The sequence below is a fragment of the Xyrauchen texanus genome, chromosome 2 (genome assembly GCF_025860055.1).
Source record: "Xyrauchen texanus isolate HMW12.3.18 chromosome 2, RBS_HiC_50CHRs, whole genome shotgun sequence".
In the NCBI taxonomy this organism is placed as follows: domain Eukaryota; kingdom Metazoa; phylum Chordata; class Actinopteri; order Cypriniformes; family Catostomidae; genus Xyrauchen; species Xyrauchen texanus.
The window spans coordinates 60,285,600-60,301,883 of record NC_068277.1 but is presented as its reverse complement, the minus strand read 5'-3'; the positions used below and the strand labels follow the sequence as shown (position 1 = coordinate 60,301,883).

At 40.8% G+C, this 16,284-nt stretch overlaps 1 protein-coding gene across 12 annotated transcripts in view; it reads right to left on the bottom strand.

The window, feature by feature from the left end:
* Positions 1-16,284, bottom strand: part of LOC127656331 (adhesion G protein-coupled receptor L3-like) — a 338,006-nt gene that overhangs the window by 79,735 nt on the left and 241,987 nt on the right. For all 12 annotated transcript variants that reach the window (XM_052144613.1, XM_052144656.1, XM_052144639.1 and 9 more), the window contains one exon: positions 15,571-15,756. In XM_052144613.1, the coding sequence (XP_052000573.1) occupies positions 15,571-15,756 (186 nt within the window). The remainder of the gene's footprint in view (positions 1-15,570; positions 15,757-16,284) is intronic.

Sequence of the window (16,284 nt, the reverse complement as noted above, 5' to 3'; positions counted from 1 at the left end):
AGCACCAAGAGTTTCCATTCTGGTCCAGACTGGCTGGTGCATCATGGAACGGAAGAAACTTAGCTGGTGAAGCTGGTTGACCATGCCAGTCTTGAATCCAAATTTCCATCCCATTCTGGGATTAATTCTATCCCAGAATGAATCCAAAACTGAATGGGAACATAGCCGTGTCTAAGGGTGGGCTAGGAGGGGCTACCTCCCCTAGATTTTCCTTGAGTACCCCTGGCACTTCTGATGCCTCTGCCCTGATTAACAGCTAAATGATCAAGGGGCACTTTGACCCCCAGATTGACGGCAAAACGATCAATGTTGCAGCAAAGGTTGAAGATCGAGTTCACCTTCCTGAGCATCTCCACATCTCCCAATAGTAACGCTTCTTTTCCGATTCTTCAAATCTATTGTTATGTGCTTTTATTGTGAGTTTTGCTTAACATGAAACAAGGCCAACATAATAGTTCCTAAACCAGAACTAGGAAAGCCTACTAGCAACCTGCCAATTCAGTAACTGGCAAGGTTTTGGAATTGTGAAGTATCCGTTTCATGAGGATTTACGCTAGTTCTCTACATTCCCGAATCACGTTAGAGAGGGAATTCAACTGCAAGAGGATGTTATACAAATAAATAAATAAAAACAACAAATAATATCTAAGCATATGTTATGAGAGCGTCAGTCGGTCTGCGTGCATGTTCATTCACAGTACATGTGCGCTCTAAATATCACTTGAGTTACTTAACACGGCGCAAGTCTGTCCAATCGCTTGAATAGCTCATCAGAGATAAGTAATTGTCATGACAACAGTATTCACAGGAGAAAGTTTTTCCTGCAGTGACAGCATTGAGATGCCTTCATTTGTCTTTCCATTTTTAGGTGAACTATCCTTCAACTAACATTCCAACATTCTTCCAATAAAAATGTTAACCTATAATTGTATATATATATATATATATATATATATACACAGTGCATCTGGAAAGTATTCACAGCGCTTCGCTTTTTCCACATTTTTTATGTTACAGTCTTATTCCAAAATTGATTAAATTCATTATTTTCATCAAAACTCTACAAACAATACACCACATAATGACAACGTGAAAGAAGTTTGTTTGAAATCTTTGCAAATTTATTGAAAATAAATACACTTTCAAATTATTAAAATATTTAATCGTGTTTAATCGCATATTTTTTGCAGTTAGTCGTGATTAATCACAAAATCTTTATAAAACTGAGTGGACAAAATGTGCATGTATTGCAAAATAAATGCATTTTTCAGTCTTCCATTTTTTTATCCATTTTTAATGCATTTAAACTCCAGTGTGACACATCAAGCTTGTCACGTGACACTGGGCAGTCACATGATAGTTCACAGCAAACTCGTCTCGCTCTGAGCTGAAAGACAGACTGTAGTTTTTTTTTTTTTTCACTTTTAAACCTTCCTAATTGGTTTAAAATTTGTATAAACTATAATATATGTTTTAACCAATGGTTTATATTGACATTAATTTATTTTATTTGAGGGGCTTTGAATTTTGCTCCCACGTGCAACATTTCCACCAACTGATGAGAACATTTGAAGTCTGTTTTCGATTGAGAAGGTCCCAGAATTGTTTACAAACACGTGTAGACCACGATAAACGCATGTATAATATGTTTATGATCTGTATTTATTGTAGTTTGTTGTAGTTTACGTAATGCTAGTGCTGTTCACTGCTTGTGTAATGTGGGCATATTGAGCATACATGATCTAATGTTTTATCGTTTTCACTCTGATCAAGCGTTGTTGTGTGAGGTATAGTCTATATTCTAATGCTAATATTAAGAATGGGTTGCAACTGAAAGTAGAATGATATGCAATTCATCAGCAATCTACTCTAATGCGAAGGCAAAATGCTGTAAATACACATTTTACAAAATTGAGTTATGACTGAAATCAGGTCTCTTGGATTATGATCTGTCTTGTGTCAGATGGGTTTGGCTCAACTATATTCATATTCCAACAAACAGAGTGTGAAAATTGGCAGGACAATAGAAAACATTTGAAGCCATTTTTGTATTTGTTTCTGTACTGGCCTAGTTACTATGTTTGAGATTTGTAATGCAGTATTGTCACACCGTTTCCTTCCATCACCATTAGATGCTCAAAAGTGTTAGTATATAGGGAATATATAGAAATGGCCACATGATGCCAAATTAGCATGTATCTTTGCTTTGTGAGAGACATAAGATAAGTTCATTATTAGCATTATCCTGAAAATTAGATTTTATTTAATTTCATCTCTTGATCCTAACAATAAGCTGTCTGAGGGACTTCGGATGGGAAATGCCTAGCTGTCAGATGCCGTGGAGTGTCCAAGGCAGGGCGGCCCGCTTCTCTAGCAGTCCTCTCATCAGGTTCATCCTGAATTGCAGGGACGTGATGACAATGTGGCTGTTCAGTACAACAGTGTCAAGGTGGTGAAAGAAGACTTTCTTGTACCATTTGGTGGTTTTTCTGGAACAATCTGAAACAATCAAGAACACCTTTCATCATGTGAGCATTGTCCACTGCTCCCATCTTTTTGTTATCTTCAGCACACAGAGAGGCTTCATCTTTTATTTCTCCGGTGATGAGTTCGACCTTTCCAGTGGCTGACATGGTGGATGTGTGGACAGGGTTAAGAAGGTGAACACCCCTCTTATCATGCCATTTCACTGCCAGTTGTTTTTCATTTTCTTTACATTCAACCTGGCCTTTGTCATTTTGCAGGTGAATGTTGGCATTCCCTTCCTGTTGGCTCGTACAGTTCCTGTGTCCAGGGACAGGAGTTGCTAAAACAGCGTGGGACTACTGTACCAGTTGTACACGAACACGATGTGGCACTTTTTCAAGTATGGGACCAGAAATATCATGACAACGTACCCAGAGATTCCAAGGCCTACATAGTGCTGGATATCGGTGGTTGATACGGTGTATATGATAATGTCCTGCACAAAACCAGTGACCACATCACCGAACTACATGACAAAATTGACCCTAAATCTGTGGCTTTTAGTTGGCATGAACTGGCAAATTGCCAACATACCCTTAAATTTTATCAGCGACTCATCGACACAGATCCTTGTAGGGCACAAATATGTGACAATAGGATGACGTGAAAGCGGTGAATATGTTTCTGATTTTTGCAGGGGGGTCATTGATGTTTGCCATCGCATTGTTGGAGAAGTGTAGGCAGCGGAGGAGCAGAAGGAAGCGGTCCTGGGAAAACAAAGACGCAAAAGATGGTGTCAAGAGCATGGGGTCTGTACTCCAATAACATCGAAGTGATTTTCTTTTCACAATTCCCATTAGGAGCACTGTCACAGGGAATGTGTACATTTGGTGAGCATTTGTTGGAACCCACTTTTCAATCTTCCCTTTGACATCAGATGGTGTTTTCTCTTGCTGCTCTGAGGCATAGCAGTTTGTTTCCTCAACAATTTCCTCAGCAAGGAATATCTTAAAACATCGGATTTCACTGGGGAATTCTGGAGGGTTTTGCACGCCATACGTCCGGTCATCAAAGCAGGCCAAGGTCAAGGAGGGTTAAAATTGCTGGTAGCACTCCAGCAGGAAGAGCTTACCTCCTCCACCTCCCTTGGTGTTGTGTGTGCACATGCGTAGAAGCAGTGGCTGAGGCATCTTCCTCCTCAGCGTCAAGGGCTTGGAGGTTGGGGGGGCATCTCCTCATCTGGGTCACTTCCCTCATTGTAAAAATCTCCCCTCTCCTCATCAGTAAATTGAAATATATATATACAGTGAGGAAAATAAGTATTTGAACACCCTGCTATTTTGCAAGTTCTCCCACTTGGAAATCATGGAGGGGTCTGAAATTGTCATCGTAGGTGCATGTCCACTGTGAGAGACCTAATCTAAAAAATCAGAATTCTAGCTGATAGACAGGTGTTCAAATACTTATTTGCAGCTGTATCATACAAATAAATAGTTAAAAAATCATACATTGTGATTTCTGGATTTTTTTTTTTTAGATTATGTCTCTTGTGGACATGCACCTACGATGACAATTTCAGACCCCTCCATGATTTCTAAGTGGGAGAACTTGCAAAATAGCAGGGTGTTCAAATACTTATTTTCCTCACTGTATATATACTCACCTAAAGGATTATTAGGAACACCTGTTCAATTTCTCATTAATGCAATTATCTAATCAACCAATCACATGGCAGTTGTTTTAATGCATTTAGGGGTGTTGTCCTGGTCAAGACAATCTCCTGAACTCCAAACTGAATGTCAGAATGGGAAAGAAAGGTGATTTAAGCAATTTTGAGCGTGGCATGGTTGTTGGTGCCAGATGGGCCGGTCTGAGTATTTCACAATCTGCTCAGTTACTGGGATTTTCACGCACAACCATTTCTAGGGTTTACAAAGAATGGTGTGAAAAGGGAAAAACATCCAGTATGCGGCAGTCCTGTGGACGAAAATGCCTTGTTGATGCTAGAGGTCAGATGAGAATGGGCCGACTGATTCAAGCTGATAGAAGAGCAACTTTGCCTGAAATAACCACTCGTTACAACCGAGGTATGCAGCAAAGCATTTGTGAAGCCACAACACGCACAACCTTAAGGCGGATGGGCTACAACAGCAGAAGACCCCACCGGGTACCACTCATCTCCACTGCAAATAGGAAAAAGAGGCTACAATTTGCAAGAGCTCACCAAAATTGGACAGTTGAAGACTGGAAAAATGTTGCCTGGTCTGATGAGTCTCGATTTCTGTTGAGACATTCAGATGGTAGAGTCAGAATTTGGCGTAAACAGAATGAGAACATGGATCCATCATGCCTTGTTACCACTGTGCAGGCTGGTGGTGGCGGTGTAATGGTGTGGGGGATGTTTTCTTGGCACACTTTAGGCCCCTTAGTGCCAATTGGGCATCGTTTAAATGCCACGGCCTACCTGAGCATTGTTTCTGACCATGTCCATCCCTTTATGGCCACCATGTACTCATCCTCTAATGGCTACTTCCAGCAGGATAATGCACCATGTCACAAAGCTCAAATCATTTAAAATGGTTTCTTGAACATGACCATGAGTTCACTGTACTAAAATGGCCCCCACAGTCACCAGATCTCAACCCAATAGAGCATCTTTGGGATGTGGTGGAACGGGAGCTTCGTGCCCTGGATGTGCATCCCACAAATCTCCATCAACTGCAAGATGCTATCCTATCAATATGGGCCAACATTTCTAAAGAATGCTTTCAGCACCTTGTTGAATCAATGCCACGTAGAATTAAGGCAGTTCTGAAGGTGAAAGGGGGTCAAACACAGTATTAGTATGGTGTTCCTAATAATCCTTTAGGTGAGTGTATTTCTCTGATCTCCTCATCCGTAAATTGTTTTCTTTTTAACGCAGACACCATTTTCCTTGGCAATTGTGTAAATAAAACGAAATAAATCAAATTAACTCAAGTTGTGTGTGTAAAATAGATGACGAGCTCCGATGCGAGTCTGAGGTAAAAGTGACACGCTGTGATGTCACTTGTCACCGGGGGAAAGTGAAGACTAGTGATAGGCTATGGCCATGATTTTTTTTTTATGTAATTGCAGTGCAGGCCTGTCTTATAATATGTATACAGATTCACAAATAAAAATTATTCATTATTAACAACATATGTTTCATGTGAATGAAACATTGCGTTTGAAATGTGAACGTTTTTCTTGCTGTTGTCATAGACACGAGTGAGTAGATATGCTTGTATTTGAATACTTCTGTTTATTTGAATACAGTAAACGTATCCTGTGGTTGATAAGACTGTTGGAGCAGCTGTGTTAGACATAAATGACAATCGTTTCGCCAGTCACACTCTTTATTTGAGACAATTTAGACACTTGTAACCGGTGGGATTAAATGGGTTGTAGATTAGCTGCAGGGTTCCAGCAATGTCTCCAACTTCTGCATTGGCTAGTGCACTTTCAAACAGCGACACTGTGACAGAACCTTGGAGACAGCAGCAGGGTTTCTGTTAGCCGGTAATCAGTACTGCCGCTCCCTATACGCATATTACGCAGTCTGCGTAGGGCACCAACTCCCTGGGGGGGACCAGAAATTCCACCGGCTGCTCATAATCACGTTATATGTTATTCAAGCACCTGGTAGTAGTAGCAGAACACACATGATCGCCTCGTGATTGCACTTTCACATCGCGGTCGCACCACGCCTCACAACTTTGAATTACTCACGTTTAGGATATTGCATTACATGTAGAGCTTTTTTATGGAAACGCAAGGTATGCATTCTGATTAGTGCGATCAAGTTCACTTGTGCATTCGCTTTTTTATCTATGCAGATGTGAGTTGTAGTATGCATTAGAATATATCTAAGAAATCTCATATATATGTGTTGAACCATCAGACCAGATAACATTCCATGAGCCAGTTTATGGCAGAGCCCCTCTCTAACTGTCAAGGCAAAGAAGAGTGTCTCCATTTTGACTGGATCATGGCAGGACCAGCACAAACAAATGCCAAGCACAGCCATCCGAAAAACTGTTGGACAACTACCAGATACTTCAGAAAGTAAGGCAATAGACCTTTCAACACAATGGAAAAGACTTCTCAGTGGTCCATGAGGGGTTTCTTAGCAACTTCTTAAACGCCCATCCTATGGTTTGACCATAAATATCTTCAAGCCCTCTCAGAGTAGCATTAAGTTTCCATGTGGCAAAAGTTGAAACAAAGAAACCACAAAGACATATCTTTACACACAAAATTGTAATCCTAACCTGGACACCAACTGCAACACATCCACATCCACAAACTGAACTATGGTGGTATAAATTGATGCATGCATAATATTTAATCTTTCAATATCATGTTTGTTCTTTATATCTTCAGAAAAATGCCAAGAGTATTTTTGAAGAGGCTTGGAAAAGGAACAATGCATAGATGAGACATTAAATACATTGTTCTAACTATGTACTTTAAAATATGCAAATGTTCCACACAGAGAAGGGAGGGTGAGCCACACTGTGTAGGCCCCATCCAATCTCAGCAGCCAATCATAACCCTGAAACAAGAAGCACCAAACTGAATTCTCCTGCTCATCAGGAAGGTATAGAACTATCCTCTGGATGACCACACCTTTGTTCTGCTTACCCGGCTGTTCAAGTTTGGGAGAAATAACAGAATAATAATCAGAGTCCTTGTCCAGTGGGTCATTAACAGGATACACTTCTAAAACACGTCTTCATTCTGTGTTCTCGGCTGTTTGAGTTCAGGAGCAATAACAGAATAATAATGAACATTCTGAATCTCTGGCCTGAGTGGTAGGTGATACAAACAGAATACAAACCATCCAACATGCTAAGTCTCACTCCATAAGAGAGAGGACAACAGATCATCCAAAGTTCTTAGTATCCATCCAAGAGACAGAAGAAGATCAACCAAGTACCAAGTCTCACTACAAGAGACTATTGCAATGCCAAGTTCCCCCTCGGTGCTTCCAGGAGATCAGCATTCCTCAGCTCCTTCGTGTCCAAGGCTGTTGAAATGGAATCCAGCTCCTTCCCCACTGTAACATGGCCCTGAGCCCCAGTGGAAGACGTCGCTGTCACCGACCTCATCGATCAATCAAGGAGAATGTAAATATCACTAATAAACCTCTTTCCAGAGACCTTGGCATTAGTGTATACTATCAGTTTATGCGTTTCTAATGTTCTTTAGATTGCATAGCCTGCGTATCAAATGTCTAGCAAATAAATGTTGAGCTATTTGTGTAAATACAAATAAGGTTTTCATCTTATTAATTAACAAAGAAACAGGAATGTATCTTTCCATAAGATAATAGTCATACTTTGCCATTGCTACATCCAATTCAACTACTTACATCTTTCCATCCTTAGCTCATTATTTACCTATTCATTTATGTTTCCTTTTAGCATATTAGTAGAATTTTTTTGTTTTTGTTAGTTATTCTTGTTTATCTTTTTGAAAATAAAACACATTTTATTCACACTGTGTGGTCCTTGTGTTGATGATACAGAAGAGCTCTAAATTTTAGGCCGAATTGTACGAATCCTACAGATGAACTCCTTCCAATTGACATATTTTTACTGTTAAGGTGAAACTCCTTAGCTGGTGCCCCGAGGATGGAGGGTCTGATATTAATAATCACACACACACACACCTTAAGTGATGTGTGATCAAAAATCATCACAAATTTTGGTGTTTTGTGTGAGGCCCAGTTCATTTCAGTTGGTGCCAGGGTGATTCATACTACCTATATATGTGTTTGACTGAGGTAATTAACCTGTTAGTAAAGATCTTGAGAAAGGGCAAAGTAATCTTTGAGGGCATGCAAATGCAATCTGGATTTGGCCTTTGCACTACAACAGAATGCTAATGCAGTTAACAGCAGGCATTTTCAGAAGCACCTACCACAGATTACAGCATGCTCTTGCAACTGAGCCCATTACAGTCACTCTTTAGCGGTTCACGTTAGCGCTTCTTTAGCTTTCATGATCCTTAGAGTGACTTGATCTTGCCTTTCACCATCTCAATCCCCCCTGTCAGTTGCTAAACCCACTGTCATGCTATCAAAGAAATCTATCAGTCAGTTTTATTTGGCTACCGTTCAGTGGAGTGTGTCGAGAGGATGGTGTCCTGAGAGGGTGTGATGGAGGTGTCATGTGTAAGACAATGCAGTTGCAACCCATGGAGTGTGTTGTAAATCACTTATGAGGTTACATTTCGGTTAGGCTGCTGACATAGTAGAAGAGCAGTGAGGCAGCTCACTAGAGTTTGGAACATAATCTTTGACTTTATATGAGGTACAGTCAATGGTCTCTGCATTGATGTCGTTTCTCGAGCAACACTTCTACATTCGCAGCAGCTCAAATCTACAGCTGTGAAATTTAAAGGCGAGTTCGGTTGACAATAACCGTTGAACTCTGTTCATTTAATTAGTATGACAGCTGTGGAGAGTGTGATAGCCTATTTCAGAGCATGTGACTGTCACAGTCCTGTTTAGGAAACTTTCGCTGGTGAGCGTTCGCCTGGCTGCTGGTGGAAAGTGAAGTCTGCAGAAGTGTGGGTGGAAAAGAAGTGCGAATTTTGCAGAAGACATGTGGAAATAGGTGATTATGTTCAACTGTTGGCATCTCACTCACATAAATTACAGTCTAACAATTTTAAAAACATCCCCAGGTTAATTAATTTTAATTGCATATCTGTAGAGTTATTCTACATACATCAGGAGAAACCTGATTGAGAATTGCATTCTTGTGTTGAGAATGCAAGTTTATTCAGCATGTAAAATTAATTTGGCTGCTGAACTGAGACCATTAACCAAATATTTTTACAGTCCATTAAAATTTAAAGATGCCCAATTATGCTTTTTGTGATTATACCTTTCCTTTATATAGCTGTATGTGCATGGAAAAGATCTGCAAAGTTGCAAAGCACAAAGTCCACGCTAAAGGGAGTTACTCTCTCCCACTGAAAACACTGCTCCTAAACTGCCTGAAATGCCTGGTTTTCAGTCCAGCCATTACTTCTGTGACTTAGGTATTTCACTATTTAACACATTTGTATAATGCCTGCCTAAGGGCTACTTTAAGCTGAAACTCCGTTACTTAAGGGGCGTTACATTTCCGACACATGCTCTAAGAGGTAGTGTAACGGTTACCCTGTCTTGTTTCACTGTTCCCTCTTGTTTACCATTTTCGTCACTTTTTGCATTCCTTAGTTTTCACTTTTGTCCCTTATGTAACTCCATAGTCTCTTTGTTAGCGTTCGTGTTTTCCGTCATTGCTTTCACCTGTCCCTCGTTAACTTGCCACTTGCCTCTGTTTCTTCCCTCGTTATCTTGTTTGGTGTTCTGTTTGTTCATTGGCCCCTTAGTTCTATGTTCATGTATATATATCCTGGTTTTTGGTTTAGTCCCTGTCTTTTGTTGATTGTATGTGAACGTGAATGTCATCGTTGTATGTTCGCTGCTCTTGTTCCTTGGGAACCTGTGTTCGTTCGAGGTCTCCCTTCCCTTCGTGGATGTTTTCCCTGCTGTGTGTTCTTTTGTGTTTTAGTTAAGTTTTCCCATCGTGGACTTTGCTTTGTGTTTATTTATTTAGTTATTTGCAATAAAACCGCAACTGGATCCTAATCACCTGTCTGCCTTCCCCTGTTTCCACACCACATCATAACAGGTAGACCAATCGCAACAGACTGGGCCAGCTGACCAATCAGAGCAGACTGGGCTTTTCTGAAAGGGGGGGCTTTAAAGAGACAGGAGCAAAAACAGAGCGTTTCAGATAGATGGTGAAAAGGTGCTCAGCAATGTACAGTATGATAAAAATAATGTGTTTTTTGAACATTAAATTATGTTAACCTAATCTAGTAGACCCCCAAAATAAAATTATGAACCTTTAAATGAGCAAAATATGGGCCCTTTAATACTTCTAAGCAGAAATGGGAAGACTCACACATCCTGTAGTCTAGTGTACAGCCTTGGCCAAAAGTATTGGCAGTGACATCAAGTTTGTGTTTCGCACAGTTTCTGCTTCAGTTGTTGTGGTGTTGATTCATATTGTTTCTAGATTATTGTGCAGAGTGATCAGATGCCTTTTAAATAATTGCAAAAATCTTTATTGGCCAAAAGAATTTACCATCACAAAAACCCAAATTTCACTGTTTTTTGCCCCTGCCACAAAATGACAAGCTAACATCCTAGCATATCAACATCACCTGGGAAAGTGTGAACGAGTACTAGTCAGGTGAAATCACTCTATCATTCTGATTGGAATATTAGAGCAGACTGATTGCTATAAAAGGAGGGAAGAAGTGCTTCCAATCATTGTGTTCTTGTTTGCAATGGTTACCGCTAAAGAAAGATGTGTAGCCATCATCGCTTTGCATCAAAATGGCCTCACATGCAAGGAAATTGCTGCAAAGAATATTGTACCTGAAAGAGCCATTTACCGGATCATCAAGAACTTCAAGGAGTGAGGTTCAACTGCAGTGAAGAAGTCTTCAGGATGTCCCAGAGTGTCCAGCAGGCACCAGGACTGTCTCCTCCTGAGGAGTCAGCTACAGAATCATGTCAACACCAGTGCAGAGCTTGCTCAATATTGGCAGCAGGTTGGGGTGAGAGCATCTGCATGCACAGTGAGGCGAAGACTTTTGGACAATGGTCTGATGTCAAGAAGGGCAGAAAATAAGCCACTTCTCTCCAAGAAAAACATCAAGGACAGACTGAAATTCTGCAGGAAGTGCAAGGATTGGACAGCAGAAGACTGGTGCAAAGTAATTTTATCTGATGAAGCCCCCTTCCGACTGTTTGGGACATCTGGAAAATCGATAGTCCGGAGAAGAAAAGGTGAATGCTACCATGAGTCCTGTGTCATGCCAACAGTGAAGCATCCCGAGACAATCCATGTGTGGGGTTGCTTTTCATCACAGGGAGTGGGCTCTCTCACAATTCTGCCCAAAAAACTTCCATGAATAAAGAATGGTATCAAAACGCCCTGCAAGAGCATCTTCTCCCAACGATCCAGGAGAAATTTGGTGGTGATCCGTGCATTTTCCAGCATGATGGAGCACCATGTCACAAGGTAAGTGTAATAATGAAGTGGCTCAGAGACCATTACATGGAAGATTTGGATCTGTGGCCAGGCAACTCCCCGGATCTTAATCCCATAGAGAACCTGTGGTCTTACCCTCAAAAGGCGAGGGGACAAACAGAAGCCCACAAATTGTGATCAACTATGAGCACTAATAAGGCAAGAATGGATCGCCATCAGTCAGGATTTGGCCCAGAAGCTGATATCCAGCATGCCAGAGTGAATTGCAGAGGTTATGAAGAACAAGGGTCAACACTGTAAATATTAACTCTTTGCATATATTGAATGTTTTTGCCAATAAAAGCCTTTAAAACTCATGAAATGCTTATCATTGTTTTCCAGTATTTCATAGAAACATGTGAAAAAAATTATCTACAAATACTGAAGCAGCAAACTTTGCAAAACACAAAATTGATGTCACTGCCAATACTTCTGGACACGGCTGTAGTCTAGGGCATATCCAGGCATGCGCCGTATGCTCACCTATCTTTCTTGGGATTTTTCGTATGCCCATCTGAAATAAGTGATGATACGTATGGCCAGACATTATTTAGCAGAGATGGGCCACTTCTATTTAAATGAATGGGAGAAATTGGAACGCTCAAGCAAAGAGCCCTGAGCAAACAACAGTAAACAGCTTGATGTTAACATTAGAAAGGAAGTCCTGCCTTACAGTTAAAAGAGCCAGTCACATTTTAAACCAAGGAGCTCTCAGCACCCAATGGTAAATGGATGTAGAAAGAAAGTCCCACCTTATAATTAAAAGGGCCAATCACCTTTTAGATACACACTGTCAATCAATTCGAGAACGTGCATGTGCATAGCTATACAAGCTGGGAAAATGTTTTTTTTTTTTGTGCAATATGAGGTAAAGAATCACAATTTATAATACCAGTATTGTCAGATGTTATTGCTGGTTTGAAATATGTTCTTTAATAGTAATCTTGACCAACCATCTTTGAGAATTTGGTCTGTCTCCATTCAAGTAGACAGGAGCTGCACTGGCTTGACTGGAAATAGCCTCCCGAGAGCATTCCAAAATGGCCGACAGTGGACTGAGTTGCTAGAAAGACTTTGATATGGCCTCCGGAACAATGAGTAGGCTTTTGACCAGAACTTTTGCAATCTACTAACGCAATGCCTCAGCACCGTTGAGCGAATATTTTTCTTTCATTTTGAAGCGTACAGAGACTCTCTCTAGACAGACAGTCCGACTAAGCTGCTCCACCAATCAGAACATTGTGATTGGATATTTGATAACCAATCATATTTTCAGTTTCAGTAAGGGCTGCAACATTTCCAACATCTAATGCTGATGGACAAGCATCCCTGGAGTAACCATAATTAGGTATATATTAGTTTACTAATTAGAGTACTTGCAAAGTTTTAACAATTTTCATAGTAACCTACTGAAAGAAACATTAATGACACCTATTCATTTAAACAACAGTACATATTGAACAACTTGGTTATTAGTAATGTACTCTACAGCAGTAGCATGTAGCATGTTTTATTTTATTTTATTTTTTAATCATTGTGGCAGGGTGGAGGGTGGGGCCGGGTCGTGATCCTACACACCCGGTCCCATATTAGGCTAATTATGAGGTTTAAAGGCTGACTGCAGAGGGCCGTGCAGGAGAGAGAGATCGTTAGCGGACATGTCCGTCATATGTGTGTTTATGTAATCTTTTATGTTTCTCATTAAAATATTATTTATATTGAAAAGCCGGTTCTCGCCTCCTCCTTTCCATTGAATACGTTACACTGGTGCCGAAGCCCGGGAAGGAGGAGGGATACACCGTAGTAGAGTTCTCGCCACTACCGTCCACCCCAACGAAGCAGCCGCGGCCATCTGCCAGGGGACGAGGAGCCCAGCCGCCTGAAAGAAGACGATGGCCGGCGACCGGTCTGCCAGGGGCGGGGGAGACCCCTTCTGTTCCCCGAGAAGCGGCAGGGTGTTCTGTCCGCCAGGGGCTGGAGGACTGCCTCTGATCCGCCCGGAGAGGCGCGGCTGTCGTCCAATAGAGGGTGGAGGAGTGGCTGAGGAACGAGCTGCGGCGTATCGGAGAACTGGCGAGTAAGAGTTTTTTTTTCATCTCTCTCTCCTCTCTCTCTCTCACTGTCGCTCTGCATTTCCCTCTTTTACATTTTACAGTTGTTTGGGGGGTACTACACTGTTACAGGAAGTACCCCCCATTTAAATTATTTCTATTTCACTCCCCTTGTCCCCTCCCTCGTCCAGTTAGATGGGGATGACCTGCCGGCAGACAGCGCAGAAGGCGCGCCTTCCCCCAGGGAAAGAGGGGGGGATGTACGTCAGGCCGGGGGTCCCCAGCCTGAGAGAACGAGGGAGGAATGTGGCAGGGTGGAGGGCGGGGCCGGGATCCTACACCCCCGTCCCGTATTAGGCTAATTATGAGGTTTAAAGGCTGTCTGTCATGTGTGTGTTTATGTTGTCTTAAGTTTCTCATTAAAATATTATTTATATTTAAAAGCCGGTTTTCGCCTCCTCCTTTCCATTGAATACGTTACAATCATAAATTCACAGTATGCCCACCTCTTCAGACACTACTAAACCACTGGTGTTGGGTACTCAAAATAAGAAATCCACTACAAAGAACTCTTTACTTATCTAAAATACTTTACTGATTACATCATCGAAAAAGTGGACATTCAACACTTTTTATAGAAAACTTTCATAGTGAACATTGCACTGAATACACACTGTCAGTTTCAAACCTTCATTTGATAATGCTGGCATCTCTGATCTAGCCATATGTGTATGATAAGTAAGTCAAATTGCAGGCAGGTCTAGAGAATATAACATCAAATGGACATCTTTAACTCCACAGAAACTTTAATAACAACAGTGATTATTCATGCTGCAGAATAAGAGAGCCTCTGGATAGCGCAAGTTTTTCTTTGCCCGAGCAAAATACGTTTTTTAATCTGACTCCCGAGTGCGAAGATGAACGCGGGAGATCATTCAACCTGACAAACACAGACATCATTAAAAAAAAACACCCACTGCTCTCCTACTTCCTGCTTTACAAACTGTCTCCAAGAAAGAGGTTTTCTCGCTCTTTCGCCATCAGTTACTCTTTTCTGAGAGCTAATATTGGCTTGACATTACGTCTAAACTGGACGTGACTAGACACAGGTGTCATCAGGTCCGCTGCAGGCACGTCAAACTGGTTTACTGCAGTGTCTAATCTGCGAATCATGGGCAGTGTTTGGTGCTTAGCTTTAGACGGCAAGGCAACAGAACGGCTGATGCAAATGCTCACAAAAATGGCAAGAACTTTCTAAAATCTACCAGTTCCAATTTGGTTTTTAAGTATTGTTTTATGTAAACGTTTTATTATTGTGTGCCTTTTGGCCTCATTCATGCAACACAAACAGAATGAATAACTGTAAATTGTTCGTAATAGCATTCTTATGTAAACTGCTTCATTCAATTTGAAAATTTACGCAATGACGATTTTACAAATGATTTCGTTCAGCTGGTGTTTCATGAATGAGGCTAAAAGTTTACAATGGTGGTCACTGCATCTACAAAGGTTATGGCATCTAAGCTTAGACATATTTAGTGACATTCAATTTTTCGAATTAAAAACGACATGTTCTCGGGTTTTGCAACACTTTCATCCTTCATAGTTCATGGCCAGAATAAGCTGCAAGCTAATTTTTCACCTTTTTGGCAAATAGTATTCATTCATCTTTACTAAAGCATCATACAAGAATTGACTCCCTTACTTAGCTCCTTGGCAACTTTATTTGCATGCTATAATAACTGCTATAATCTGTACCAGACTTTATGGCAATTTGACGTCTGAATACTTGAGACTAACATTTCATGATTTATTTCAATCTTAAATCTACGGTTAAAAAATTAAAGGAATTTATTTAGAGTTTCTGCTGTGGATTGATAAATATTTAATTTAGTTGATTTTATAATATTTTTTGACGTCAACAGTACCTTGTTGAGGCTTCGGGCGGCGCTGTCTTTTCCACCGGGGGTGAGATTTCTGAGCTGGACGTCCAGCAGGTCGATCAGATGACCCATGGCCCGCACTGTGTAGGTGATGTCACCTGCGTGCATATGGCCCTTGGTCTGTTCGGAGAGTTCACGGGAGATGATGGCAGCTGGCTCGCCCGCTCGGATCTATAACACACATACACAATATATATATATATACACACACATATACACTTTTTTTTACTATGTTTAAATCTCTTACACAGGATTCGGCACATTTTCCCCTAAAATTAGCACACAAAAAAAGAATAAATCGGAATATTCTGTAGTTAAACTACAGTCAAGCTACTCTTTTTAAAAAGTAGGAAGCTAAAAATGTACTAAGAAGTGGTCATCAAAGCCATTTAAGGTTATCATATATATATATATGCACATACACACAAAAACACACTGGAGGCCAAAAGTTTGGAATAATGTACAGATTTTGATCTCATGGAAAGAAATTGGTACTTTTATTCACCAATGTGGCATTCAACTGATCCCAATGTATAGTCAGGACGGTAATAATGTGAAAAATTACTATTACAATTTGAACATAATATTCAGAACTTCTTAAACTACTTCAAAGTGTTCTCATTAAAAAATCCTTCATGTGCAGCAATGACAGCTTTGCAGATTCTTGTTATTCTAGCGGTCAGTTTGTCCAGATACTCA